Here is a 27,525-nt window from a genome sequence, read left to right as displayed (position 1 = left end):
TCTCCAATATACTTTGGATAAAAATTCTCAATAGTAGTGTAAAAAAAAACACAATTTTTCCTTGTCAAAATCAGCTCTGCAAAATATCAGCTCATTTCATCGCATGGGCCCTTTAAATGCAAATGAGCTTTGTTTTCCTGCCCGCCCCTCTCTGCTGAGGGATTAACAGCTGTGATGTTTACTTTAGCTGCATTTAGCCTTGGTTATGGGCAAAACTTGCCAACAAGCACATTATTAAGAAAGGCCATTTGCAAAGATGCATAACAACCTCTTATACTCACTTCTGCTGTGTGAAGCTGCATCACAAATGATTCACATGAACATATGCATATGTAGATCGGGATCGGCGCTTTCCTTTTAAAAACGAAAGTAACGTTGTTCTCTGCCTCTTAAGCAGCTCAGATGTCGGGAGTAAATGATGACTATCCGTTATTACATCCAACAACACCTCAATTGCTTAATAAGAGTCTTCCTCTGCACCTGAGTTGAGGTGAGGGCGGATCTAAAGTAAGGCGCTCATGTCAATCAACTGTGTTTCGTCACAACGACAAGAAGCCGAGAATGACCTGATTTTAAGGGGATATTACTTTTAAAGATTAAAAAAATACCATTAGGTGGATTTTTATCATTGTAGGGTGGTTGTGTACACAAACTGCCAACACACATAAATGTTCAAACAACATGGAAAAGTTAGTTTAGCATCCGATGACCCCATTAAGGTTTGTGCCAGACACTGATTTTCAAAAATACAAACATACAAAAAATATTAAATATAAAAAGTGTGACAACTAGCCCTGGTCTTCCTGTTACATACAGTATATTGCTTGTAGACTCAAAATCTTAAGATATAGATCTTATGACAACTTCCCCCTGTGACAAGTAGTTCTGACCTCCCCTATATAATCATATTTATAATGATACGTTTAGGATTGATAGTTTTATATTTGGACAATAAGCAGGTTACACTATGACAACTTACCCCACTATAGGTTAATATGTGTTAAATAAACTTTTTTTTTTCTCCCTTGAAAATAAAATTGGAAACATTTCTGAAACCAACACTTTAAGGTTTGTATTAGACACTGACTTTCAAAAATAAAACAAGCAAAAAAATATTCAGTATAAAAAGTGTGACAACTAGCATGTATTGTAAATATACTCAAAATCCAAAGATATAGCCCTTGTGACAACTTCCCCTTGGCACAAGCAGTCTTGATAGTCTCTCCTATAGACGCATATATTTGCAATGATACGTTTAGGATTGATAGTTATATATTTGGATAATAAGCAGATAACACTGTGACAACTTACCCCAATATAGATTCATGTTTGTTAAATAGACTGTATTTTTTTTTTCTCTTGGCAACAACATTTTTGAAGTCAACACTTTAAGGTTTGTGTCAGACACTGACTTTAAAAAATACAAACATACAAAGAAAATACTAAATATAAAAAGTGTGACAACTTGCCCCAGGCTCACATACACATGCATTGCAAATAAATTAAAAATAGAAAGATATAGACCTTGCCTGTGTCAGTTTCCCTTGTGACAAATTGGCCTGATCTCCCCTATATACTCATATATACTCATATTTGCAATGCAGGTTACACTATTGTTTCTCTTGGAAATAACATTGGGAACGTTTTTGAAGCCAACACTTTAAGGTTTGTGTTTAAGACTGATAGTTATATATTTGTGACAACAAAGCCAGTATAGACAAATATGTTAAATTAACTCTATATTTTCCTTGGCAATAACATTGCCACAACCAAAACCTTAAGATTTGTGTATCTACAGAATCTGACATTCAAAAATAAAACAGTCAAACAAAAATTATTCTGTATAAAAGGTTTAATAGTGTATTGTGAAAAAGCAATCAAAGATACATTTCAGCGGATTGGCGTCATCGGATGTTTTCTAAATTGTATTTTCAAGAATGTTAATGATGTTCATTTCTAGGATAATTAATTTAGGACACAGCTTGGGCATGCAATCTGTATAGGGTGCGTCACAGACATAAATTTCACGAGGAGAACAGCATGAAAGTGTTTGATCAGACTTCATTTCCCCCACGACACTAGTAAACCTCCCTCTCTTCCCTTCTCTCCTCCTCTCCACTCCTCTCCTCGTCTGTGCAGCTTGTCTTAGAGGCTCACGGAGCACTGAGGCGACCTGAGCGCGGCGCGCGGGTGGAACAGGACGAGCTTCCCTTAATTAACGGAGCGCAAGCCCTGCAGGAATGCCAGCGAGGCGCTGCTCGGAGAAGGTAGGCGATGCCTTTATTTTCTGAGTTTCAAGGTGACAAAAATAAGACGGCATAACAAATAAAATATAAGACGGGCAACATCTTTTCCCTAGTGCTTATCACGCTGACTACTTTTTTTTTTTTTTTTGAGACTGAACACCAGGAAACGCTTCACTATTCTGTTGTTCACGCGCCGTTTAGCTGAAATGTTACAAGTACAATTCGGTCACGAAAACGATTTATGAACGTAAACTCTAATTACAAACATCAAAAGTAAGTACTTACCCTTTAACTAAAAATATTTTTCTTACTTAAATTGTGAATATCGATGATCGACCTAACGATAAGACGTGTAGGATGGACTTCGAAATCATCCAACATATTTTATTTGTAATTTAGATTTTATTTCGCTTTGATATGATATTGTCACACGATTTGCCTGCTTGAAATTAGTTTATAGATGTGTAACTTTTGTAAACAATGTAAATGTCAAAAATAATCAGTGCTGTGGTTGCCAGCGTGAGCTGTAACTGTGTGGACTGTAACAGCTTTTGACAAGGACGTTTTTAAATGTCGTTCATAACAGAGAGTGTGCTTATTACTTTTACAGTTGTCAATTGTGCTAAATATAACCTATACATTGTCTAATCATTGTGTGTCCAATATAAGTCAACTGAAACGTGTTGCAACCCTGTCCCATCTGGTCAGACATTAAAATTTGTTTTCTTTCTCTCTCTCTCTCTCTCTCTCTCTCTCTCATTAATGTTATATTTTAAGGTAAACAAAAGAACCATTTGTAATTGACAAGTACACTATAAACCAGCCATGAAATGATGCCGTCTTCCCTTCAAAATATGTTTCCCGGATTTATTGCCTGTTATAAATTCTTGTCTTCTTCGTCACACTGCAGGGATGCTATAGACAGCATGCTTTGGGACAAACATATGAATAGAAGTTCAAATGGCTGATCTTAAAGTCCTCTTTTGTGGTCAAGACGCTGTCCAGACCGATCACCTTGACTGGTCCCTAAAACACCAGCAAAGTCATCACTCAGTGTGTGCAGATGAAAGGGCCCTTTCCAATGAAGAGTGCTGCCAGGCGTATCTGGAGGAGAATGTTAATGAGGCGAACAGGCTTTCAGAACCATGGACAGCGGCTCTGCCAATTGGACGACTCTGCAAACTCAATGAATGGGGATTTGATGAAGAAGTTGAGGTGTGTTACGACGAGCAGTTTGAAACGGCTTTTCCTGGTGTGACTGACTTTACTGAGCATAAAGACAGTCAGCTGTTGGCAGAGGAGACTAACTATGACAACTTCAGTTGGAATTCATCCAAAGATCTCCAAGAAGGCACTCCAGAATGCTCCCTGCTGTCAGTTGACGATTTCATGGTGGATTCGTCGGAGAAGTCAGTGGATTATGGATTTATAGGTGCTGTTACTTTTTTAGTTACTGGGATCTCCTTGGTTGTCATTTCCTATACGGTTCCACGTGATGTCAAAGTAAATCCTGATACCGTTTCTGCCCGGGAGATGGAGCGTTTGGAAAGAGAGAACGCCCGGGTGGGCGCTCACCTGGACAGGTGTGTGATTGCAGGTCTGTGCCTTCTCACACTCGGAGGTGTGGTACTGTCAACCCTGTTGATGATCTCCATGTATAAAGGGGAGATGATCAGGAGACAAGCATTTGCTTACTCCAAACACCAAGCCAGACTTTACGGCTCTATGAATTTTAGAAGTGGCGCGAGCACAAACGGTGCTCCTTCGCTTTTGTCCCTTGATGAAGATGAAGGTCCTGTTGAAGTCTTAAGTTGAAGCTGATTCAGCTTATCTCCAAACAAAAACATGATCAAAACCGCTTTGTTATACTGTGATCTAGGAGAACACACTGTAAAACCAACCCAAGCTCATGAAAATGCGTGCCTCTACAGTATATACATTTCCTCAACACTGTAATTACGTACTTTACTGCATGTTTCACGACAGTTTCAGAGTGAAATGTCCAGAGAGTGGCACTAAAACACACGTTCAATACATGGCCGTGGCATGTTTTTATGATGTTGGTACATGCACGTATTGCTGTGTTTTTATTACACTGCTTGAGGTTTGTGGCTGTTCAGAATTTAAATATCCCAGGAGTGTTGCTATCGGTTAATGGTCTATCGTGTTGGAAATGTCCGTTACACCAAACCCAAACCCTAAACCTACTCAGTAGTGTTAGGCAGCCGTGCTATTTTCCTTGTGCGGATTTGAGCTGTTTTGTCAAACCGCAGTTTCACAGGGTTTGTACCAGAGCTCTTCACCTCTCAAGAGCAATGGCATATCACGTGAGCTACCAAGCAAACCTGCTGAATTAGAAAACTCAAGCATATAAAGCTATAAATGTGACGACAACATTCAAAAGTATGCATTTTCAAATTCTTAAAAATGTTTTGAAGTCATAGTACATAGTATTCTGCAAGACATTGTGTGAAAATTAGGCTTTTTTACTGTTTTACTGCCTCTAGTGTTTTTAACTGAAAACTGCAGTGATTTCAGTTTTGCGGAAATGTATATTGAGGCACGTATTTCCAAGCCTAGGTAGCCAAAAACAATATTGTTCATGTCTAAATTTACATTTAAACTACTAAATTAGTACTAAATTCAAGTCGAAACAACTTGACTACAACAAAAGTAATTTTAAGGGTCTAATCTGGTTAAAATTGTACAGTTTTTGCATTGTATTTAATGGACAATTAAATGTTACATCTGTGAAAATGTAACATGCCAACATAGACTTGAGTCCTGTTTATGTGAAAAATATATTTGTGTGAGTTTGAGCATTTTTCCCAAAGCATATGTTCATGTAAATATACAGCATGCTTTACAAATGCAGTTATATAAGCCTCATTTTCTTTGATTATGCAGCTTTTTATTATCATAGGACCACTCAACTAACTTGCCAAATGTACATTTGTGTCATATTTAGCCAGTTGCCACAGTGAAAACGAAAAAAAGCTTTTTCCTTTATTTTATTTATTTATTTGGCTTGGTTTGGCAGTCTGTGTCAGACAGCTGACTTAATCATCAGTCATTGTATGAAAACCTCTCTCCAATCAGGAGGGACGGAGATTTATTCCAGTGCCTCCAAAGCCAGTCAAATCTATATATTTGCATTTGCATTCGCATTTGCATTAAAATAAACAGCTTTGCAACTGCACAGGTAACATGAATGCACGCCAGGGAGGTTTTGAACTAAATTTTGTGAGCTTAGTTTATTTAGAGAATATCTGTGCTTTTTAATGCACATGGGATGTAGGAGATGTGTGAGCAGATGTCTCTCTCTCTTCCTCTCTCATCAGTGTGCCCGCATACTAGAGGAGTCTCATGGGAAATGACTGCTCTATGTTTCTCCTTCCCAATAGCAACTAACCCCATTAGAGTCACACATCATAACACGCAATGACCCGAAAGAACTGAATCCAGAATGCACACCGCAGCAAAAGACGCATAAAACCATTGTGTAGGTTCTCATCCCCCTTAGCACAAGCTGTCAGAAACAAGTAAAGAGTATTAACCTGAAACAGGCTAATATTTAAGTCAGCTGACAAACCAATTGCACAAGGTTAAAATCGAAATGTTAAAGGAATAGCTCACCCAAAAATAAAACCTGAAGATCATTTACTGTTTCCAGAACTTACATGACTTTATTTCTTTTGAAAAAAAACAAAAGAATATTTTAAAGAACTGTTTTTGTGCATACAGTGGAAGCCAGCTTGGTCCAAAACAACATTTTATGGATTAAAAAATAGCACTGAATCCCTATTGTAATTGTTAGAATGGTCATGGATCAGCGATCTCCACATAAAACTGATCGTGCAGACCAAACCGTAAGTCGTAGAGACTTGATACTTGGAGGGATTGTAGTACTCACACCGCATACAATGTGACCAAGGCTCGTCCCAATCGGCCTGACGGGGGCGCTACAGTGAACAAAAGTAAAAAATCATTAATAACTCCTAAACCATCAGTCGCAGGCTCAAGTGTCTTATGTCTTTGGAAAATGCAAGACTCAGATTCAATTGAGACATTTTGGGGTATTTTGCATTTTTTGAAAATCTTACTTTTGCAAACTAGTCCTAGATTTTTCGCCTGAACGGAGCCAAACCAGTACAGAAAGATTCTCTGTAGTGTGAATATCAATAATTATCAAATAAAGTTGAACTTTTGACTCACCATTGCAAAGGGACACCAAAACAATAAAATGGCTATAACTGCGCAACCATTTGTTCTTTTAACATGGAAATTGGTGTGCATGGTCTTGGTCTAAAGTGCCACAAGTGTCTATAAGTACATCTGCGTATCTCAAAAAACATGTTAGCCATTAGCCAACAAATTTGAGCACCTGTTAGAGAAGATTAACGGAGGTCAATCACAACAAAACTCATTGGGCCTGTTCGACTCATGGCCCTAAAAGTCTGAGAGAAATTTCAAAGAAATCGCCCACTGAGGGGCAATATCGCATTGTTCAATGGCTTAAACGATTGTACGACTCACGGTTTTTCGCACATACATGCAATATTTGTTTCATATGACAGAACTCCTCATTCCGGACAATTTTGGCTCTGGAACCACTGCTGTCAATCAAATTGTTTGTTAAATGGTTAGGAAGATGTAAAAAACCTACTTTTGCTAACTAGTTTTACGTTTTTCATTCAATCTGGGAAAAAAACACTGCAGTACGATTTTGTGGACTCTCTAGGTCAATAATTATCTAAAAAAAAAAGGTTAAAATTTACCCTTTGCGAGGCTATAATGAGGTTGTTTAGAAAATGGGCCTGTCCAAGTTTACCCAAAATCCTATAAAGGCTAAAGGAAAACTCAAAACTTCACAAACCTGTACCGAAAATGTATACTTTTTACTTTTATGTTCTGTAGAACATGTTTAAAAATAAAGGTTTTTAATTGGCATCTGTGCTTCCATGAAGAACCTTTAGCATCCATAAAACCTTTATGTTCCACAAAAGTTTTTTTACACTTCTAAAAATAAAGGCTCCAAATTGGTGTTTTTGCAGTAACGCCATAAAATAACCATTTTTGGTTTCCCAAAAAAAAACATTCAGTGAAAAGTTCTTAAAAGAACCATTTTAAAGAATATTTTGAAAATCTAAAGAACCTTTTTCTCCACTATTAAGAACCTTTTTTGCATTTTAAAGGTTCCATGGATGTTCAAGGTTCTTCATGAAACCATCAATGCCAATAAAGAACCTTTATTTTTAGGAGTGTAAAGTGGAAAAAGGTTTTTTCCAGAGCTGTTGACTGAAAGCTTCTTTTGGAACCTTTATTTTTAAGAGTAAAGACAGAAAGTCATACAGGTTTGGAACAACATAAGGATGAATAAATGATCACAGGATTTTAACAACATAGCAAAATGTAGGCATAAAAGCCTCTGGTTGCAGGTCAAGGAAAAAAATGTGCCCATGAGGCTTTGAACAAGCAAAAGGCTCTGTTGGTGCTTCTGCTGAGGAGTGCGGTCCATATAAGAAATGCTTACCGAGGGCCGGATCAGATTATCCCTCGCTATACACCAGCACTGCAGCACAGATTCCTGACATCAGTGTTCTTTTCATCCCATTTCCTTGTGACAGCACACACACCAGTGTTTTAACAGCCCCTCGAGTGTCTGTTTGCGTTGGAACACTTACTTAAGGGTATCGTTAGACGTTTAAACAAACGCTTGTAGAAAATTGCAGCTATTAAATCTGCATGTTACTAAAATCACCTGTGGTTTTAATAAAGCTTAATGGTTCACCATAAAACAAACACAGAATTATGCTCTCGATATGGGTGATGACTGACAGTGGAGGGAGGGTTTTGGAGAGTAAGTCACGCATATTTTTATATGTCATGTATTTTTAGGTTGCACACAGCAGTGTGGATAGCAATTAATAAAATGTCAGCAATGCATGACCACATCTACTGAAATAAGAACCAATGATTTATATGCCATTTCTCATTCTCTGGCTGTCTCCGTTGCTTTTTGTTTCTTTTTTTTTTCTCTCTCTAACCAGCACTCAGTATAATAACTCAATCACTTAGGGCTGCTGGCATCAGGAAATGGGGCTAAATTGATTAAAGGGTCAGTATGGGTCAGGCAGTGGGTGTGGACAATGTCTCAAGGGACAAAGATACGGCCATTGTGTGCACATACACACAATATCATAAATTGCCGTGGTGCAGTGACATCCAACATATCATCTCACTCTATTCTTCGGGTAAAAAACCAGCCCAAGCCGGTTTGAGTGAAAAGATGTCATTAAAATGAAGTCCAGGCCAGTCTGTCTGTGAGATACTGATGGAGTTGTCAGTTATATGTCACGTGAGTGACCCATCGGTCAGCTCATCCATTTTGCTGTTTTCTTTTCTGCTCGGTCTAATTATTCGTCATTTGGACATTCCTCAGCGTTCGTGCTGTTTAATGGCCTGTTCGACAAAATGATTCTTGTTACCTAGAGTTTGTTGCATAGCAACAGTAAAGATAAAATGTACTAAAAGTCAGCGACCATGAAGCGAAGTATCTCCGGTGAAAAGGCAGTAGTTCATCATTCATTGCTTTGATTCGGAAGCTCGCAGACCAAAGAATGAAGTCAGCAGCCTTAGTCACAAGGCTACAGGAAACAGAAAGTCAAATTACTGCATGGTAATATAGCAGCCGTGGTTATTTCAATAGGATCTGAATTTATGACACAGCAACGTCAGCGGCAGTTTCTCAAATTAGGTGGTGGAAATAAAGGCACCTTGGGAGGAAAAAAAACACAGTGCTCTATAGATAATTTCTGGGACCCTCGTTGTGCCTTGTTGATGATGTATTACTGTGACCTACTGCGGTGGGGAGTTTTGCAGAAGTTCAACATTATAATAACAAAGCCCTTTAGTGAGCCTGAAAAGAGCCAAGTCAGTCATCGTTTGATTACATTTACATGGTGACATTTTCAAATTAGATTTTTACACTTTTAGAAGCTGAAAAACACAGCTTGTTAACCAAAACAGCTTTTCTTAATGAGATAGCACTTTGCTAAGCAAACGGGCTGTAGCTTGCCAACAGAAGGATAGGGGAAATGTTTTATTTGACCATTTTTAGCTTTGGTAATAAAATGTTGAATGTCTTTAATTTGCGTATTTAATGATGCACACAGCATACAGTCATTTTGAATTAGGAACAGATTAGAGTACCCATAACAAAATCCTAACAAAAGGTGTTTTGAACAACCCAGTCTCACAGGAAAAATTAATTATTTTACAAGGTGAATTAGGGCTGTCACGATATCAGATTTTTCACTACAAGATTATCGTGGCCAGAAAACTCACAATAACACTATTTAATTATATATAGTGGTAGGACACCCCAAGCAGCAAAACAAACTTCTTTTTATAGTTAAAAATAGCTGGATGCAGGTGAGACCATAAAATTTACAAATGGCTGTGCCCACTCTTACGAAATCTTGAGAAATAAAAATAAATAAATAAATAAATAACCATGCTATTAGTCAAATTCATCTGTTTTTCCTTTTTTGGCTCATTAATCACACCACTGCATACAAAAAGAACAATTACTCTTAGAAAAGACTAAAATGCTTTTTAGTTTACTACTTTTTTAGCATCAAAGTACAACAATTTATGAGAACAGCAACATGAAAACGCATTAACATTTTATGATATCAATACATTTTAAAATTGTATTTGTACTGTATGCAATCAACTATTTTGTAATAATATACAGCGATCGCTGGATGACTGGTATGTTGTAAGTCTGTTACTCCTGTGAGTATTGCTTGTGGACTTGTGTCCAAGGGCGCCTTCCAGTGTTGAGTAGCAATGAATTAAATACATGTGCGAGGTTAGCGCTCCATAATAATGCTGGCGATGGACTATTATGTGTGTATTATGTGTATTGGGCTACGTTCACAATGTGAGCCTTAGTGCTCAATTTCCATTTTTTTTTTTTTGTATAGCTGTTCACTTTTTTGTTTTAAATGTGGCCAATATCAGATTTCCAGTTTTCCAAATTTCCAAAAACAATATGAACAGGGTTGCCAGGTTTTCACAACAAAATATGCCTAATTGCTGCTCAAAACTATCCCAATCCCATTCCGAGGGAGTAAATATTGTGTTAGTGGGGTTGCTTCAACCCACGGAGTTTGAAAAGCCTCCCTCATGCTTGTATGTAGTGTTGTCAGTGTCACTGTAATATTTCGATCACATCACTGTTCTTCCACTGACTACCTTTCACAACTGTCTTGATAATTGGGTATGTAAAATCTTTGAAGTGATTCTCATGAGCACAGAATCAAGACGAATGTTGATCTAGAGTGACGTAAATGTGGCATGAATTCCTGACTGTTCAGACTGCCGTCACATTGCAAAACATCTGGGCCCATATTCACAAAACATCTTAAGGCTAAAAGTAGCTCATAACTTGGCAATTTAGGAGAAAATCTTAAAAATAATGATCGTGTGAGTCCTAAATTTAGGACTCCTAAATTTTTTGCTCTAAGTGTATTTCACAAAGCGTTTTAGCGCTAAAACTAGCTTAGAAATCTGTGGAACTTAATTTTTTTTTAATTTGCCTGCTGTGTGAACGTAGCCTTATTGTTCTATGTGTACTATTAATTTTTAAATATTGGCAATACTTGTATATTGCAACACCCCTAATCAGTGTTGCCAAGTCTGCGATTTTCCCACAGAATTGGGCTACTTTAACACTGTTGCCGCTGGTTGTTTTTCATGTCCGCGGGTTAGAGCGACCTCAATAACATGATATTTAGTCCCTGAAATGTGAATTTTACCAGGGGAACCCAGACAAAAAATGAGAATTTTTACTGGGGGGACCCCCCCTGCAAAGGCAATTGGGCTAGTATTAAACAGCAATTGGGTGGGTTTTGTTGCGAAAACCTGGCAACCCTGCCCCTAATAAACACCATAATGATATTTCATTATTTAAAAATCATGATTATCATCAATACCCCTAATGTGAATTGTACGGAAATGTAATTTTTTTAGAAAAAAAAAACATGAAGGTTCAGCCCTAAACATTACAGGGATATAAGCAGGTTGTAAAAAAATATAGACATTTAATCCTACAAATTCATAAGAATTAGCCACCAATTCACCAAAATTTGAAATGGTTACAAAAAGCCATGAGATTTTGCTTGTTTTGAGTGACTTTTAGCACACTGCCATGCAGTTGCCAAGGCCTTGTCAAGAGGTTGCTTACTTTCCCAATTAATAAAAATCCACCAAATATTTTCATTTTTGGGGGAACTGTCCATTTTAATGATGCTGGTGCTGCATTATTATGTCATATTATTGTCCTATGTGTACTATTCATTTTTAAATATCGCTAATACCGGTATAATGCAACACCCCTAATTAACACGATAACGAAATTTCATTATTTAAGCTAAATATCACAGGTATATCCCGACACCCCTAATGTGATTCGTACAAAAATTTACAATTAAAAAAAAAACCCACGAAGGTCCAGCCTTAAACATAACCATCACAGGGAGCAGATTGTACATAAACATACAAATTTGATCATACAGATGTATGTGAATTAGCCACCAATTCACCAAAACTTAAATTAGTTATATTTAGCCATGAGATTTTGATGGTTTGGGTGACTTTTAGCACTCTGCCATGCCGTTAACTAAGGGCTTGCCAAAGGGTTTCTTACTTTCCCAATTCATAAAAATCCACCTTCAAGTTTTTATGATATTTTTTTAACTAGCAGGTAAAAACTGTCAGTTTATTCACTTAAGGAAAGCAGTACCGCTCAATTTTACACACTACATAGAGGTTCTGATAAACCATGAATCGGGAAAGTAAGGGTTTCTTACTTTCCCAATTCATAAAAATCCACCTCCAAGTTTTTTATTATATTTTTTTAACTAGCAGGTAAAAACTGCCAGTTTATTCATTTAAGAAAAGCAGTACTGCTCAATTTTGCATACTACTGTACATAGAGGTTTTGATAAATCATGAGCAATAATAATCAGTAAATAATGTTCAATAATACTAATTATGGCCAATAACATGTCTAAGCCAGTAGTGAATAATATTACATTTTAGCAATTGGAAGCACAATATGCGAGGTGCTTTAATTGTAACGATTCTCCACTATTGATGTGAGAACTCCATAACAGTGGGTCATCAGTCAATAAAAATTGAGCTTTTCTTTTCAGTTCTGCCAATGCTATTAGTGGAGATGTTAAGGGCGCTGAGCAACAACCTTTTCACCGATTTCCTAGAATCATTTCTTTACCCGTATTCTTCGGGTAATGAGTCCCATGAGAGATGTGGCACCTTTCACATGCCAGCAGAGAAAAAGTGGAGTTGGGGGTGTCAGGTGATGCTTGAACCAGGGAAACGTACCTTACAAAACACATCAACAATGCAAAAAGCGACGGCACGTCACTTTCTTTCTGTGAAAAGAAAAAGTATGTCAGAACAAGTACTTTTCAACCATTAAAATTCAAGTTGAACTTGGTATCAGTCATAGTAAAGCATTTGTGTGACTGTTTCAGCAACAGCGAGCGCCTCACCTTGTTGACTTCCTGTGCCTGTCGTTACGCAGTATACATTTGGATCTGCAATGATTGGTTGGTGAGTTAATGAGAGCCAGCTGGGATCGTGTTTGCATCGCCCACACAGCAGTGTCCCTTTCTCTCTCTCTCCTGTCCTGTTAAGGGCACATATCCATAGAAACCAAGTTTCCCTTGTTGCTAAGGAAAGAACCCTGCTGAGGTTTGAATATGTGTAACATCAAATGTGAAGTCAATACTGCTGAGGTTTGCTGCTGAGTTAACGTAGTCTAACTTGGTGTTTCTAATTTGAAGCCTCAAAGAAAACAAGTTCTGGTTGTTGTTTTCCATCCATTACAAAACAGAGCTAGTGGCGTCCCCCCCTCAAACTGCTTCTACGCTTTACCAGAGACTGAATTAAAGTAGGGAATTGCTTTAGAGAACTCATTAATGTGCATATGGACTCTAGACAGTGATAGATGGCACACAATATTGGAGACAGTGATGTCTTTTTGGGGTTTTATGAACAGGCCAGGTGAACTGTTAGACAATATGTGCAAATCATTCCCTTTTATGCGGTGAATGAAAAGCGCTGACTCATGATTTTTCATGTGTGGAGTTTCTAAAGCGGAGGGTGTGGGTGGACGTTTGCATCGAAAGGGGAACTTCATAACCTACACCCAATAATTCTGCGAGATGCATAATTTAACACTGAGAGCAAAGTGAGATTAATCTCGCTGTGGGAAAGCTTTACTTACTTTCTTTTGATTTATGCTGCTATTATGCTTCATGCTAGGTTCCTCTTAGGCTTTGTCAATAAAGCTGGAGGCAAGAAGATGAGAAGTTTCCACTCTGTATTGATCTCGTTTCTTAAGTGCTCAGAGCACAGGTACTGAAAGTCTTAAACACCAGAGTGTTTATGACCTGTTTTTCCTGACACATTGTTTGGTTTCGCAATACCATAAAAATAATATTGAGAAATAAATGTTAGTAAAGACAGGGAAATAAGTCAAATGAAGGCTATAACCTCACTGTTAAGACTAGGTATCTATTATTACACAATGTCATATATTGCAGTCCCCTGAACCTAAAGTAGGGGTGAGCGGGGCACAAACTAACGCGGGGTTAATTGTAACACGCGTGGTTTAAATACTTCCACACACGCTAGCATAACCAAATTTATGGTGTTTACTAGTTGCCATAGCAACACTATGCAGAGAAAAAAGAGCGCCAGAATTCAAAAGCCTTTTGAAGATATCGCTGAATATTTATTTTACCATAGTAAAAGTACATTTCTGGCTGAAGTAAACTTTTCATTTCAGTTTTAAATATTCATTTAAAATTAGACAAATCTGCTATTATTTTAATCTCCAATTTGTTATTTATCAGTTTAGATAGTTTATTAATGCTTGACAAACCGGCAGAAGACACTAATCTGTTTTAAACTCCAGTCGCGCAGATGGGGAAAGATGTAACACTGTGTTACAATATTCCCCGCTGTTATTAAACTATGCTATTCTATGACATTAGCGGTGCAGTTTACACGATTTACTTCTAAGGATTTCGATAAGATACCTCAAGAAACAGGTGAATAAAGGCTGACAATCAATGTTTAATGTTCAGAAGTTATTATTTCAAGTAATGTAAAGCATTTTGGCTCGTTTATGTGTGTCGTGTTCTATGAGAGCTGTGTATGGAGGAGTGGAGTGTTCTTCTGAATGTCTAAATGTGTTTCATCTATCTGTCCACATTGTTTTGAACTACTGTACAGCAGTGTGTTGCGATCAGGGCCGTTCAAAGCATTGTTGCAATGTGTTCATTTTCAAACTCCAAAATTAGATCATTTTTATTTTTTTTAAAAACGTCATTACTTCATTTGAAAAAGTTAACTCATGTATTTTACTGACAAAATATTTTAGTTTGTTGTGTATATTTTTTTCATTCAATCAGATAACATTTTAAGCTGTCATATGGTCATGTTACAACATGCCCCTCAGATGTTACAATGTACCCCACCTACGGGGCATGTTGTCACGTTTCACTTCCTTTCTTTTGAGGCAAATAACGAAAAACATATACACTGTAAATATGAAACAAAGCGATATATTTGTACTAGACAAGTGTGAAAATAACGTGGATAAAAAAATTGTACTCTGAACCCCACGTGGATTTACATAAACCGCGAAATTCAAAAAGTGTTAGGTTGTGCCCCGCTCTCCCCTATGCAACACAGTAGCTGTTTTCAGTTCACAATGTTCCAAATCTGTTAGAAGTTTTGCAAGTGCATGGAGTAGCACCATCAGAAATAGGACGGGACATCCATTTATCATTTATTGTCGGCAGCTTGATGCATTGTGCTGTGTCACATCCAGTGTAGATCAAGATCTACTTTGGCTTTTGATGTCTTGTGTCCAGGTGTAGACCACATCTTTACACAATTCACTGACTAGCGGTATGTTTACATGACAATAATGTACAAAAATGGAAAAGGCTTTCTTTTTGCGATGTCACTTTGTGAAGAAATGGGTCATTCTACAGAACTGGTTCAAAGTCAGAGTTGGAAACGTACGGTGACGCATTGCTGCCGCACACTTATTTTTTTTCCCACTCAGCTATGTCGTTATAACGACATCTTTTCTCGTAAAAACGACATCTTTTCTCGTTAAAACGACATATTTTCTCGTAAAAACGACATAATTTTCTCGTTAAAACGACATCTTTTCTCGTAATAACGAGATCTTTTCTCGTTAAAACGACATAATTTTCTCGTTAAAACGACATCTTTTTCTCGTAATAACGACATAATATGTCATACGATCTGACGTTCCTGTTATAGATGATATGATTATGTTATTGTGTATTATGCAAAGCGTTTGTCCACGCTGCCTTTTCCACAGTCCTGACATAAAGGAGGATGCACGCTGCTGGAGTTAGAATACACTAGCTATATATAGAAATAAACTGTTTTAATAATTTTAATGTATTGGTTTCAATTGTAGCTGCATGTTTATTAGGATTAATCTCCAATCTGCCCTCAGACCCAGAGGATTTAAGATGATCAGATCAAAACTGTTATTTCTGAATAATCGACTCTGAGCTTGGAATATTATTTGGATGAAAGTTTGATTTTACAGAAAATTTAAATACGATCATAAAGAAATAAAATAGAAATGACAAACGGTTTGGCTGCATTATGATAATAATAATTTCGTTCCTTTTCAAAAATGGACAAAATCAATGAAAAAAAAAAAATCAGTTTAGTATTTTTGTCTGTGGGTAAAAAGAGAGCTTATGCTTTAATAATTATATGTGGGCGGCAATGAAAAGTCACTTTTTTAACTCAACCTGTCTTCATGTCTATCGCATCATGCAGAATAAATACAAATACAAAAATACAAACAAATCTAGCTTAATTTCGTTTTTCTGTTTCTCAAACAAAACGAAATAATAATAATAATAATAATAATAATAATAATAATAATAATAATAATAATAGGCTATTATTATTATTATTATTATTATTATTAGGCCTATTATTATATTTTCCTTATTATGAATTCTATTTATTTATTTCTGCTCATATTTCGATTTGCTGTTAAATCAATCAAAAAGATTTTATAATAAAAATAATAATACGCCTAATAATAATCATAATAATAATAATAATAATAATAATAATAATAATAATAATAAGCATAATAACAATTTGAGTAGCCTATTATTATTATTATTTCATTTTGTTTGAGAAACGGAAAAACGAAAAGCTTGATTCTTCATATTTTTGTTCGTGGGTAAAACACATGAGCTTATTGCTTGAATATTAATTGAACATGCCTGGGCGGCCTTGATACTTATGATTATATACAAATTATACATTATTTATTATATATTATTAAATTTTATTTTTAGCTGAATCAAGCCACGAATCCGGTTTTTCATCTGGATTATAGCCTACTGTGGAAATATGCTGCGCTGGCTGTAAGCACAATGGTAGGTAACAGATAATGAACTCACACGGGAAAGACTGTACACTACCTCTTGTTGGATTTATACGAATTAAGTAAACACAATTTTGTTTTCGATTCTTTTATTGAAGTAGACCTTTCAAGCTGCATAGAGAGACATAAATTGCGAGAGCGCACCCTGTATTTTTACAAAGGCAATTTGTAACGTTTTGTTGTTATTGTGGAAGTACATAAAATAAAGCAGACATTTATATTTCATTCCTCTGTAATCACAAAGTAAGGGATCGCGCTGGTACCGCCGACCCGAAAAGTGCAGTGAGCTTTATATGAGACTTGCAAAGAAACGTTATTGTGACTAATTTGCAGGGCTGGGTTCTCCGAAACCACCTTAACGCTACGTCGTTCTTAAGTTGTACCTTAAGAAGTACCTTATCGTTAATATGTGTTTTCCGAAACCTTCTTAGTTAAGTATACCTTCTGTAAGTCATACGTTCGTAAGGTTGGTCTGGAGCGCTCTTAGCTATACCTTACCGCTGCTGGCGGTTCATACCGCTAGTGGGCACCACGCAAAAAGCTTTTTTACATCGCAGTTTAATTACAAATAGAAAATTTTATATGAACATTTAATATAAAATCTGATTTAGTATTAAAATTGCATTTTTTACTTTAAAATTTTACACATAAAATACTTAAGTTGTTATAGCCTACACCCAGTGTCAAGTCAAGTCACCTTTATTTATATAGCGCTTTTAACAATACAGATTGTGTCAAAGCAACTGCACAGTATTTAAACAGCACAATAGTGTGTAAGTAACGCATTATTGTAAACAATCAATTTTCAGTAAAAGGCAGTTCATCAATGAATTCAGTGATATCATCATCCAGTTCAGTTCAAATAGTATACGGTATCGCTGGAAAGTGTCCCCAACTAAGCAAGCCAGAGGCGACAGCGGCAAGGAACCAAAACTCCACAGGTGACAGAAATGGAGAAAAAACCTTGGGAGAAACCAGGCTCAGTCGGGGGACCAGTTCTGGCCAGTGTATGGAAGTGTTTTCATTAATAAAGTTTCCATGGTTGTTAGCTTTTTTTAATTACTATCTCGAGGCACATCAGCGGGCGAACCATTTGACAGAAAAGGCTATGAGTCTATATAAAGAAAGATGAGTTTACACAAACTTTATAGCTATGGCAGCGAGACCTTGAGTACTTGTTTTAAATCAAAGACGGCGCCGTGCGAGGAGAGTAATAGTGTGTAATGCATACGCCAAAGTCCAATTTTGCATGCATATGATACGCCAATCCTTCCCATTAACTTCAATGGAGAGAGGATGCATACAAATACCACGCATCATCTTTTATATCATCTATATAAAAGATGATGCGTGGTATTTATACGCATCCTCTCTCCATTGAAGTTAATTGGAAGGATTGGCGTATCATATGCACGCAAAATTGGACTTTGGCTTATGCATTACACGCTATTGCAAAGTCGTGTTATTCGTACGCAAAATGATGAGAATAAGTTGAAACACATACACATGTATTTCTGCATGTACATATTTCATTGAGCCCCGATAAATGCAGTTTGTACTATTTCTAAAACGCTTCTTTATTAAAAAAAAACATTGTTTTCTCAATACTTTACCTATACCGCTGTGAAAGAAAGAGCGCACAATCGATCACCGAGGCATCGATATCAACCTATTCAGCACCTCCACCATGGACAGCACCTGCTAAGGTTGCACTTAAGAAGGTTTACCTTAAGCAATATCCTAAGGTATAGTTTGGAGAACACACGTAGGAAAGGTATAGCTGTAGTTAAGGTGTACCTTTTGAGTCTTCGTAGCACGCTAAGAGACAACGTTATCGGAGAACGCAGCCCAGAGCGGTACATCAGACGAACATTTATTCTGCATGATGGGACAGACCGTAAAGACAAGCTGAGTCGAAAAGTGGCTTTTCCGGGCCGCTCACGCACAAATATTAAAGCATAAGCTCTCTTTTCATGAAAAAAAAATCTGGCTTTATTTATTTTCATTTTTTAAACAGAACGAAATCATCATAATCATAACACGATCAAACCGTGTGTCATTTTTCTTTTATTTATTTCTGATACTATTTACATTTTCTGTAAAATCAAACTTTCATCCAAATAATATTCCAAGCTCAGAGTCAGAAATAACAGTTTTGATCTGATCATCTTAAATCCTCTGGGTCTGAGGGCAGATTAGTATGGAGATTAATCCTAATAAACATGCTGCTACAATTGAAACAATTACATTAAAATTATTAAAACAGTGTATTTCTATAGGCTATATATAGCTAGTGTATTCTAACTCCAGCAGCGTGCATCCTCCTTTAGGTCAGAACTGTGGCGAAGGCAGCGCGGACAAACGTTTAGCTCCCTCACATAATGTCTATAACAGGAACATCAGATCAGATCGTATGACATGATATGTCGTTATAACGAGAAAAAGATGTCGTTTTAACGAGAAAATTATGTCGTTTTTACGAGAAAAGATCTCGTTATTACGAGAAAAGATGTCGTTTTAACGAGATAATTATGTCGTTTTTACGAGAAAAGATGTCGTTTTAACGAGAAAAGATGTCGTTTTAACGAGAAAAGATGTCGTTTTTACGAGAAAAGATCTCGTTATAACGACATAGCTGAGTGGGAAAAAAATTAAGTGTGCGGCAGCAATGCGTCACCGTAGAAACGTCTTGAAAAAATGTATTTTCCAATACAAATTGTTGCATTTCTAGTAATTGTGCAGTTAATTCTCATTTTGTATTCTCAGAAAGTTTTGGAATATTTGTCCACTGCCCAAACTTGTCTTTACCGAAACACAGTAATATATAATTTAATAAGAAGGGTTCTATTGACCTATTAAGAGTTTGCTTAAATCTACCTTGTAAATATTAAATAAAGGTTTTCAAAAGTAAATCAACATTTAATTAATTTTTTCTTTGTAAAAGGCAAAAAGTTGATCAAACTGATTTAAAAGTTAAGGATTCTTTAGACTGAATATACACGAAACCAAATACTATCATAACATCTTTGTTGATAATTCAATATACTTTATTTTTTACAAAACATCCCATGGTAGTGACAGTAATGTTTTGGTAGAGTCCACACACATCAGATTACAGAACTTTAGCCCAAATACTAAAACAGTACTACAACATACTAAAATACTAGAAATTTGCATAACTGTACTAAATTTATATTTCCCCCAAATAAAAGATTATGTGTTCCCTTTTAGTGTAGTGACATTTTTAGATACTTTTGAACCTAGCTCAAAGATGCTAATCAGCACATGGTTAGCTAGCACAGTTCAAAACAATTGTACACATATAAAAACTAAATGTTATGGAATAACTATCAAAAAAGTGTGTTTAATTATAGATGGTGTTCAGTAGTGACATTCTTTAAAGTTACACACTTCTTAAAGATTTTTTATACTTTTGAACACATTTACGTAAAAATGACGGGGCCTATCTACTCACCATGTAGATATGAGAGAGTGACACATAAATATTTTCTGATCATAAATGTAGGGGTGTAGTTAAAATCAATTTAATAAAAAAAATGGAATAAAATGCAAAAATTATTTCAATATAATTTTCATAAGTTAAAATTTAAGGGGTTAGGGTTCGGGACAGCCACCTCCCAATTGCAAGTACCCACTAAAAGATGATTTTAAATATATTAAGCTTACTGAGATTATAAATATTACTGTGGGTTTCAGTAGATAATAAAAAGGATCTTAGTACAGATTTAAGATTTGAATTCATAAATGTTTTTAAAATGTGTTTTTTGGTTGTAGGACAGCATTTTGGACCAATTCTGTAGAATGGTCCATATAGGCTACTGAAAACGTAGTACACATGTGCATGACTTCCCCATTTTTACAAATTCGTGACAATGATGGCATAATTTTCAAACCTATTTTCAAAAGTTTTCATCTTCAGACCCCCAAAACGTTGTTGTTGTGTAAAGGACTAGCAAAAACACATTAATAATAATAATAATAATAATCATCATAATAATCATTTTTATTTATATAGCGCCTTTCCAGAGCTCAAGGATACTTTACAATGAATGTAACAAAGACGAGATAATACGAACAGACTTTGAAAGAAACCACAATCAGTAGAGAAACATTAGGTTAACAAACGTACAAGAAGTCAAATATAACAAACTGGAAATACAAGACAAGACAGATATGGAGAGTACAGATTGATCAAACAAAATGGTCAGTTTATCAAATTAGAGGTATAGCATTCAGAAAACAAGTGAGTTTTGAGTAAAGATTTAAATTCTGAGATATTATTAACAGAACGGAGTGAGCATGGTAGAGAGTTCCAGAGTTTGGGTGCAATAACACTAAATGATCTGCCCCCCATTGAAGAGAGGGACAGCAAGAAGGCCAGAATCAGAGGAACGTAGTGATCGAGTGGGGATGTAGGGGACAAGCATATTACAAAGATAAGAGGGAGCTAGGCCATTTCTGGATTTAACAGCAAGGAGGAGAATTTTGAATTTGATACGGTATGCAACTGGGAGCCAATGAAGGTCATACAATATTGGGGTTATATGAGCAGAACGTTTGGTATGAGTGAGTATTCTAGCCGCAGAATTTTGAATGTATTGTAATCTGGAGATGGACATTAACGGTTTTCCAGTTGGTGTCATGTAAATGCCTCCTGAGTAAGTCTGATTTAAACCACTAAAGGAGCATTCACACTACACTTTCCAATCCATTGAATTCCATTCATATGAATCTGAATGCAGGGGACAGAAAAAACGCAAGCTCATGCAGATGCTATTGCCATTTACCAACTGTATTAATGACTCTGGTGTGAATGTGGTAAAATGTAAACACATATTTCAATTATTTATGGGTGTGAAAACCACTTTCTGTAACTGATCTCTAATCCTGTAAATTTTCAGAACTCACAATTGTATTTTTGGGCAAAGCCCTGCTGTGTGAACGGAACTGTACTGGACAACTAGCTCTGTCATGTCACAAAGAGCAAGATAGCCGCTCTGCACTGCACATAAGCATCTAGTGTATGTATGGGTTTTGATAACTTACAGAGACACAGATATGAGCTGTGTGTCATCTGAAGGTTTAGATCCAGTCACTGTCCTTCACCACAGCTACTCCAGACAGTTTTGTGGTCTGTGTGTGACTCAAATGCTCCACTCTTTACTGCGGTATAAAAGCTGCCGCAGGTTAATTAAGATTTGACAGATGAAATCACGCCTCAATTGAACTTTCGTCATGTCAAATGTAATAACTCTGTGTAGTTTTGGACATTGCCATCTTTGATATTACTTTAGTCACTGTCGCTATGGTTACAGGTGATGGTCACAATAGAATACAGACGTGACATCAGTTGCATATTCATACAGACTATTTGAGCCTCTAGTAGCTACAAGCTGCTGTGTGAACAGGACACTTTGAGACCCACACCTATAAGTAAATGCAGTTATCGGTTCCAAACACTGACAATGTAGCTGCAGATACTGTATGTTCACAATATGACGTCACATGCTGTGGAACATTTTTAAAAAAAACATAATTCAACATAAAATACATCTAAAATGTAAATTGTGGAACATCTGCAATTTTGCATGCAGTGTGACTGTTCACCCAAAAATGAAAATGACACCATGATTTACTTACACCGAAGCCATCCTATGTTTATATGACTTTCTCCATTCAGACAAAAACAATTGGAGTTACATTAAAAAATCCCTTGGTCTTCTAAGCTTTATAATGGCAGTGAATAGGTGTTGACATTTTTGTTGTCAAAAATGTCAACAAAAATAAAATATATCCATCCATCATAAAATGTGCTCCAAATGGCTCCGGGGTTTATAAAGGGCTTCTGAAGTGAACTGATGAATCTGTGTATGAAAAGTATACTTATTTAAAACTTTTTAAACCACAATCTGTAGCTTCCACTTACTGTCATCTGCATGTTCATGTGTGACGTAGGACGTAGTTGTAGCGTAAATTTAAGTGAGATGTGATGAACACTGAAGCACAGTGGAGGGAGCAAAATAAATACACTGGTTACAAATTAGAAGTACAAAACGAGGATTTGCTAAAAAACAAACAAAAAAAGGCAGGAGGATTTTGATAAAAGCCAAATAGAAACAAAACTTGGTTCTCACAAGACTAGCATTTTGTCACTGGAGCTTACGCTTTGCCTACGCTGCCCTACAAAGGCTAAGTGCAGTAACTACGCCAACACTGAAACTGAGAAAAATGCCTTTAAAGTTTTTACACCAGCCAGTCAAACGTTGTGGGTAGATTAGTGGTAATGCATTCATGTAATGCCTTCTTAGGAAGAATTTTTTAGATAAAAACTATGACAACTGATGTGACATTTGATCATCAAAATACAGATACTGCACTCTGCCTTTGGATGACCTGAAAATACTAAAACACTATTGCAAAAGCAAAGTGCAGTATCTACAAACTAAATGTGTTCATCCATGTTTCTTGTTGTGTTTCTTATTACATGTTGATTGTTTTTAATAACTTTAATAGTTTTATTGATGTTTGCATGCTGTGAATGTTACAATTGGTCAGTAAATTTACTAAAAAAAATCCATCATCATAAAAGCAGGTGTATCAGTCTTTTAATTAGGTTGCCATTTTAAGGACTTATTCTATCTAAATTCTGTTTTAATCATGTGATCTAACATGGTTTGCAAATTGCGGATTGCAAATACAGGCGGATTGACAGCTATTTCAATACCGTTGGTGCCGGGGGAACTAGTCCGGTTGTCACTTTGCTGAGGAGGCATAGATAACTTTGCCTAACAATATTACTTTACCGGAGCCAGCTAACTTTTGAAGGAGTAACTGCTGTCACTACAAATTGATCAGCTGCATCAACGTGAAGAGATGTCCAAATCCAAAAATATTAATGCGATTATAAATCAGATTATCATTATGTTATCAGAGTGGATAACTGCCTTCAATGGAGCAGTGCAGGTAGGCTAAAATGCTTGTTTAATTGGCTAGCGGCTGGGAAAACAAAGCTAGAATGCAGTAACATCACTTACTGTGGTTTGCCTTGGTATTCGTTTGGATTTTGTAGTTATTGCAATTTTGACGCTCTCGTTTCTCTGAAATGGGACAAAATTGAACCAGGAGACTTTGCCACGAGACAAAACAGTTGTCACAAAGCCCATTTTAAGCCTCAACTCAATTTTGACCAAATGTGTAGTTACTGCGCTTTGCCTTTGGAGGGTCATTCACTGGATTGCCACTCTCTTGTGAAGCTAGAGATTACGATTTGTAAGGTTTTAAATATGGATATTTTTCCTACACAAATGCAATTCACTTCAGAAGGGCTTTGTAAACTCCCAGAGCCACATGGAGCACTTTTTATGATAGACGGATGCACTTCATTTTGCTTCAAAATCTCAACAGCCATTCACAGCCAAATAATGACTTAATTCAACAATTAGTCTCCTCCGCATCACCCTAGCACCACTTTGGAGAGTATCCACCATACGTATACGTTGTTTCTGTTCAAATCAAAGTGTAATTAAGCGTAAAAAAGCATTCCAAACAATTCAGCGCTCACCATTGGCTTTGTATTGCAGTTAGCGAACTCCTTGTCATTTCTGCCTTATAACAAAAAACAGAACAATGTCTTAAAGCTGCTATGAGACAAGGTGTACAGTAAACCAGCTAAAAAACACATAACTACGTTTTTATAAGCTGTTGACCCAAAAAACGAGTGTTTAAGGACACAAATAGTTGTAGATGTCAGGGTATTTCACGTTGGGCCATTCAGTTGGATAATTTCTCCAACAAAAGGAAGTTAAGAAAAACGTGCACTGACATAGACTTTACTGTTGCCATTGAATTTCGGCCATTAAATTTCTGTCGCCGTTAAATTTCCCTCTAGCAAGTGTAGTTCTCAGAGTAATAAGGCATGTTGCACTCTACTTTTGTGTTTTTAAGCTTAAGGTTGTAAAAAACACTCGTTTTTTTTGGGCGACAGCTTATAAAAACATAGTTCTTTGTTTTTCTGTGTCAATGGAGAGTGTTGGTTTGTACAGATTTGGAATGGCATGGGGGTAAGTGATTAATGACTAAATTTTCATTTTGGGGTAGAGTCATTTGTTTCGCAAATCAGACACCATGTCTTGTTCCATGTTGCCATGCTGCATGCAAGAAAAACCAACTCCAAAGATGCCATTTTAATGACCACTGTGGCTAAAATTTTAATTATTGGTGCATTTAGTTGTCTGAAGCCCTGAAATGTAAACACTGCTGTTGAGAATGCTTTATGTTGTGGTCTTGAACTTGTACACTTATACTAGGTTTTTTGCTTGTAAAAAAAATCGCTATTCACAGCTATGAATCATTTATTTTCTGAACGGAAGTGTCTGATATCAAGGGGTCACTGAGATTAAGGTCAGTAGTATTCGGCTGAAGGGGATTTTCTACACTTTTAACCGTGTAGAAACACGGTTTTGTGCACAACACAGATGCAAGGGGTCAAACATTGCATCCAGAGCTAGACTAAATCAAACTCAGCTTCCCTCACTTTTTTATAGCAATATGCTCAATAAAAAATGACACCCAGTATCCTTTGATTTAGATTAAAAGATTGCACTGCTACAGAGTCAGCGCTTTTGAAAGACCCTTATATCTGCTCTGTTTTGGTTGATGACTCACATGACCCGCTAGGCTTTTAAGATCTGCAAGCAGGGCAGACGAACCATTTTCTCCAATGAGTCAGTTCGCTCTAGCAACCAAATGCATGGATGGATTATTTATTTGTCCCTTATGAGTGATCTTCTGTCAGTGATACCTATCAAGCACACAGAAAGTGCCGGAGGACAAAATCGTATGCCCACACCTTCTGGGCACGCAGCACCCCCTCCATTGTTTGGTTTTCATGGAGCACCTTCAACCTGCTCCTGAAGCTGTCCAGAATAAATGAAGCCATCTGTCAAACTTGAGCTTTTATGAGGCATAGTGGGAAGTGCTATGGAAAAGCAGTGATAAAATCGCCAGTGTAAAAAAATACCCACAATGGAGATGAAACAGAAGTGAGATTAATGAGGTGGAACAGCACTGAGACTATATCTAGTATGGCTCAGTTACAGGTTAGTTAAACCTGACCTCCTTTGTAATGCAGATCACTCTGTCTCCACTCTATTCTCTCTCGTGCTCTTTCGTCTAAATGAGCCCTTTATAGCCGTATAATTTGTGAATACTGAATTACCCGCCCCCTCATGCTTTTCATGCTGCACGATTAAAAGTGAGGCTGATGTTTTGCTGTTATCAAGGCTATGGATGATCTGTCACATTTATCAGAATAACTGAGTTACCATGAGTTACCAAGAGTTACCATGGAGATCTTTCTGTTCCACATCACAATGTTTCATTTTGTCTTGAATTCAGTGTCCCTAGTGCACAATAATTTATCCATTCAAAAAATGAAAAACTACTCATATTTAAATTAATATTAACTAATACTACCACTACTACCGCAATATAATGGCATACATTACAATTAGTAGATGTTTCTGAACATGTATTTAAATTATTTTAAGTATTTGTGAATATAATAGGCCAACTAGGACTACCACTGCTACTGCAATATAATGACATAAATTAAAATGTGCACAAATATAATGAAATAAACATTTAATTAATAGTTTTACATTATAATACTTTATTTTGCTTTTTTATTTTAATATTTAAAAATAATGCATTTAAAAATAAATAAACAAAAATATTGTCAAATGCTTGGTTGTTGGCTGATGCAGATGATCTTAAAATAAAGTTTGATTATTCAGTTTACCTATAATAATAATAATAATAATAATAATAATAATAATAATAATAATAATAATAATATTCAGTCATTAAAATTGACAAATATAATTTCTATAATATTATTATTATTAATATGGATAAATATAATCTGATTAATCAACTTAATTTTACTTCAACTTATTATAATTATTGTTGTATGTAAGCTAATATTTTTAATAATATTATTAATAACAATAATAATAATAATTATTATTAATATGGATAAATATCATCTGCTTAATCAACCTACAAAAACAACAATAGTAGTAGTAGTAATAATAATAATAATAATAGTAATTATTATTATTATTATTATTATTATTGAAATAGACAAGTATCGTTAAATTAATTAATTCTACCTACAACAACAATAATAATTACTACTATTATTATTCAGTAAGTCAGTGAAATATCTTCTTATCTCTAATAATAATAATAATAATGATAATGATAATAATACATTTCAGTGTTTCTACAGAAATTGTAAACATTTTTGTTACTGTGTCAGGTCATAACTGTCCAGTGTAAAATGAGTCTTGAGCAAAGCTAAACTAACTGAGAACCACAATCACTGGTCTAAAAATAACCTCTGTCATTAAATCAAATTAATGTGAATCAAAAAACCAGCTGGCCTCAATGAAGATTAATCCATGTCATCCTGATTTATTGCAGTAAACACACATACACACACACAGCATGTAGGAGTACAGCAATAAATCTGTATCTCTGCATGATAGGCTTGAAGACTATGAGATTAGTCAGCATGGGTTGAAATATTCATTGTGATGACTAATAGCCTATAGGGTAATCTCATACAGGACATGTTTACACTGCAAGACTGGGGGAACAAATTAATATCTTCACATAATATGTTTTAATTTGTCT

The 27,525-nt window shown here is 36.1% G+C and overlaps 1 protein-coding gene across 1 annotated transcript; it reads left to right on the top strand.

Moving 5' to 3' along the window:
• Window positions 1-2,157: 2,157 nt before the first annotated feature.
• LOC141290264 (transmembrane protein 74) lies at window positions 2,158-5,461 on the top strand. The gene is made up of 2 exons (XM_073822453.1): window positions 2,158-2,267; window positions 3,157-5,461. The coding sequence occupies exon 2, from the start codon at window positions 3,207-3,209 to the stop codon at window positions 4,059-4,061; it is 855 nt and encodes a 284-aa protein (XP_073678554.1). The 5' UTR covers window positions 2,158-2,267; window positions 3,157-3,206; the 3' UTR covers window positions 4,062-5,461.
• The last annotated feature ends 22,064 nt before the right edge of the window (window positions 5,462-27,525 follow it).

The sequence above is a fragment of the Garra rufa genome, chromosome 17 (assembly GCF_049309525.1).
Source record: "Garra rufa chromosome 17, GarRuf1.0, whole genome shotgun sequence".
In the NCBI taxonomy this organism is placed as follows: domain Eukaryota; kingdom Metazoa; phylum Chordata; class Actinopteri; order Cypriniformes; family Cyprinidae; genus Garra; species Garra rufa.
Note: the sequence above shows the minus strand (reverse complement) of the source record. Positions and strands in the feature narration are given on the sequence as shown.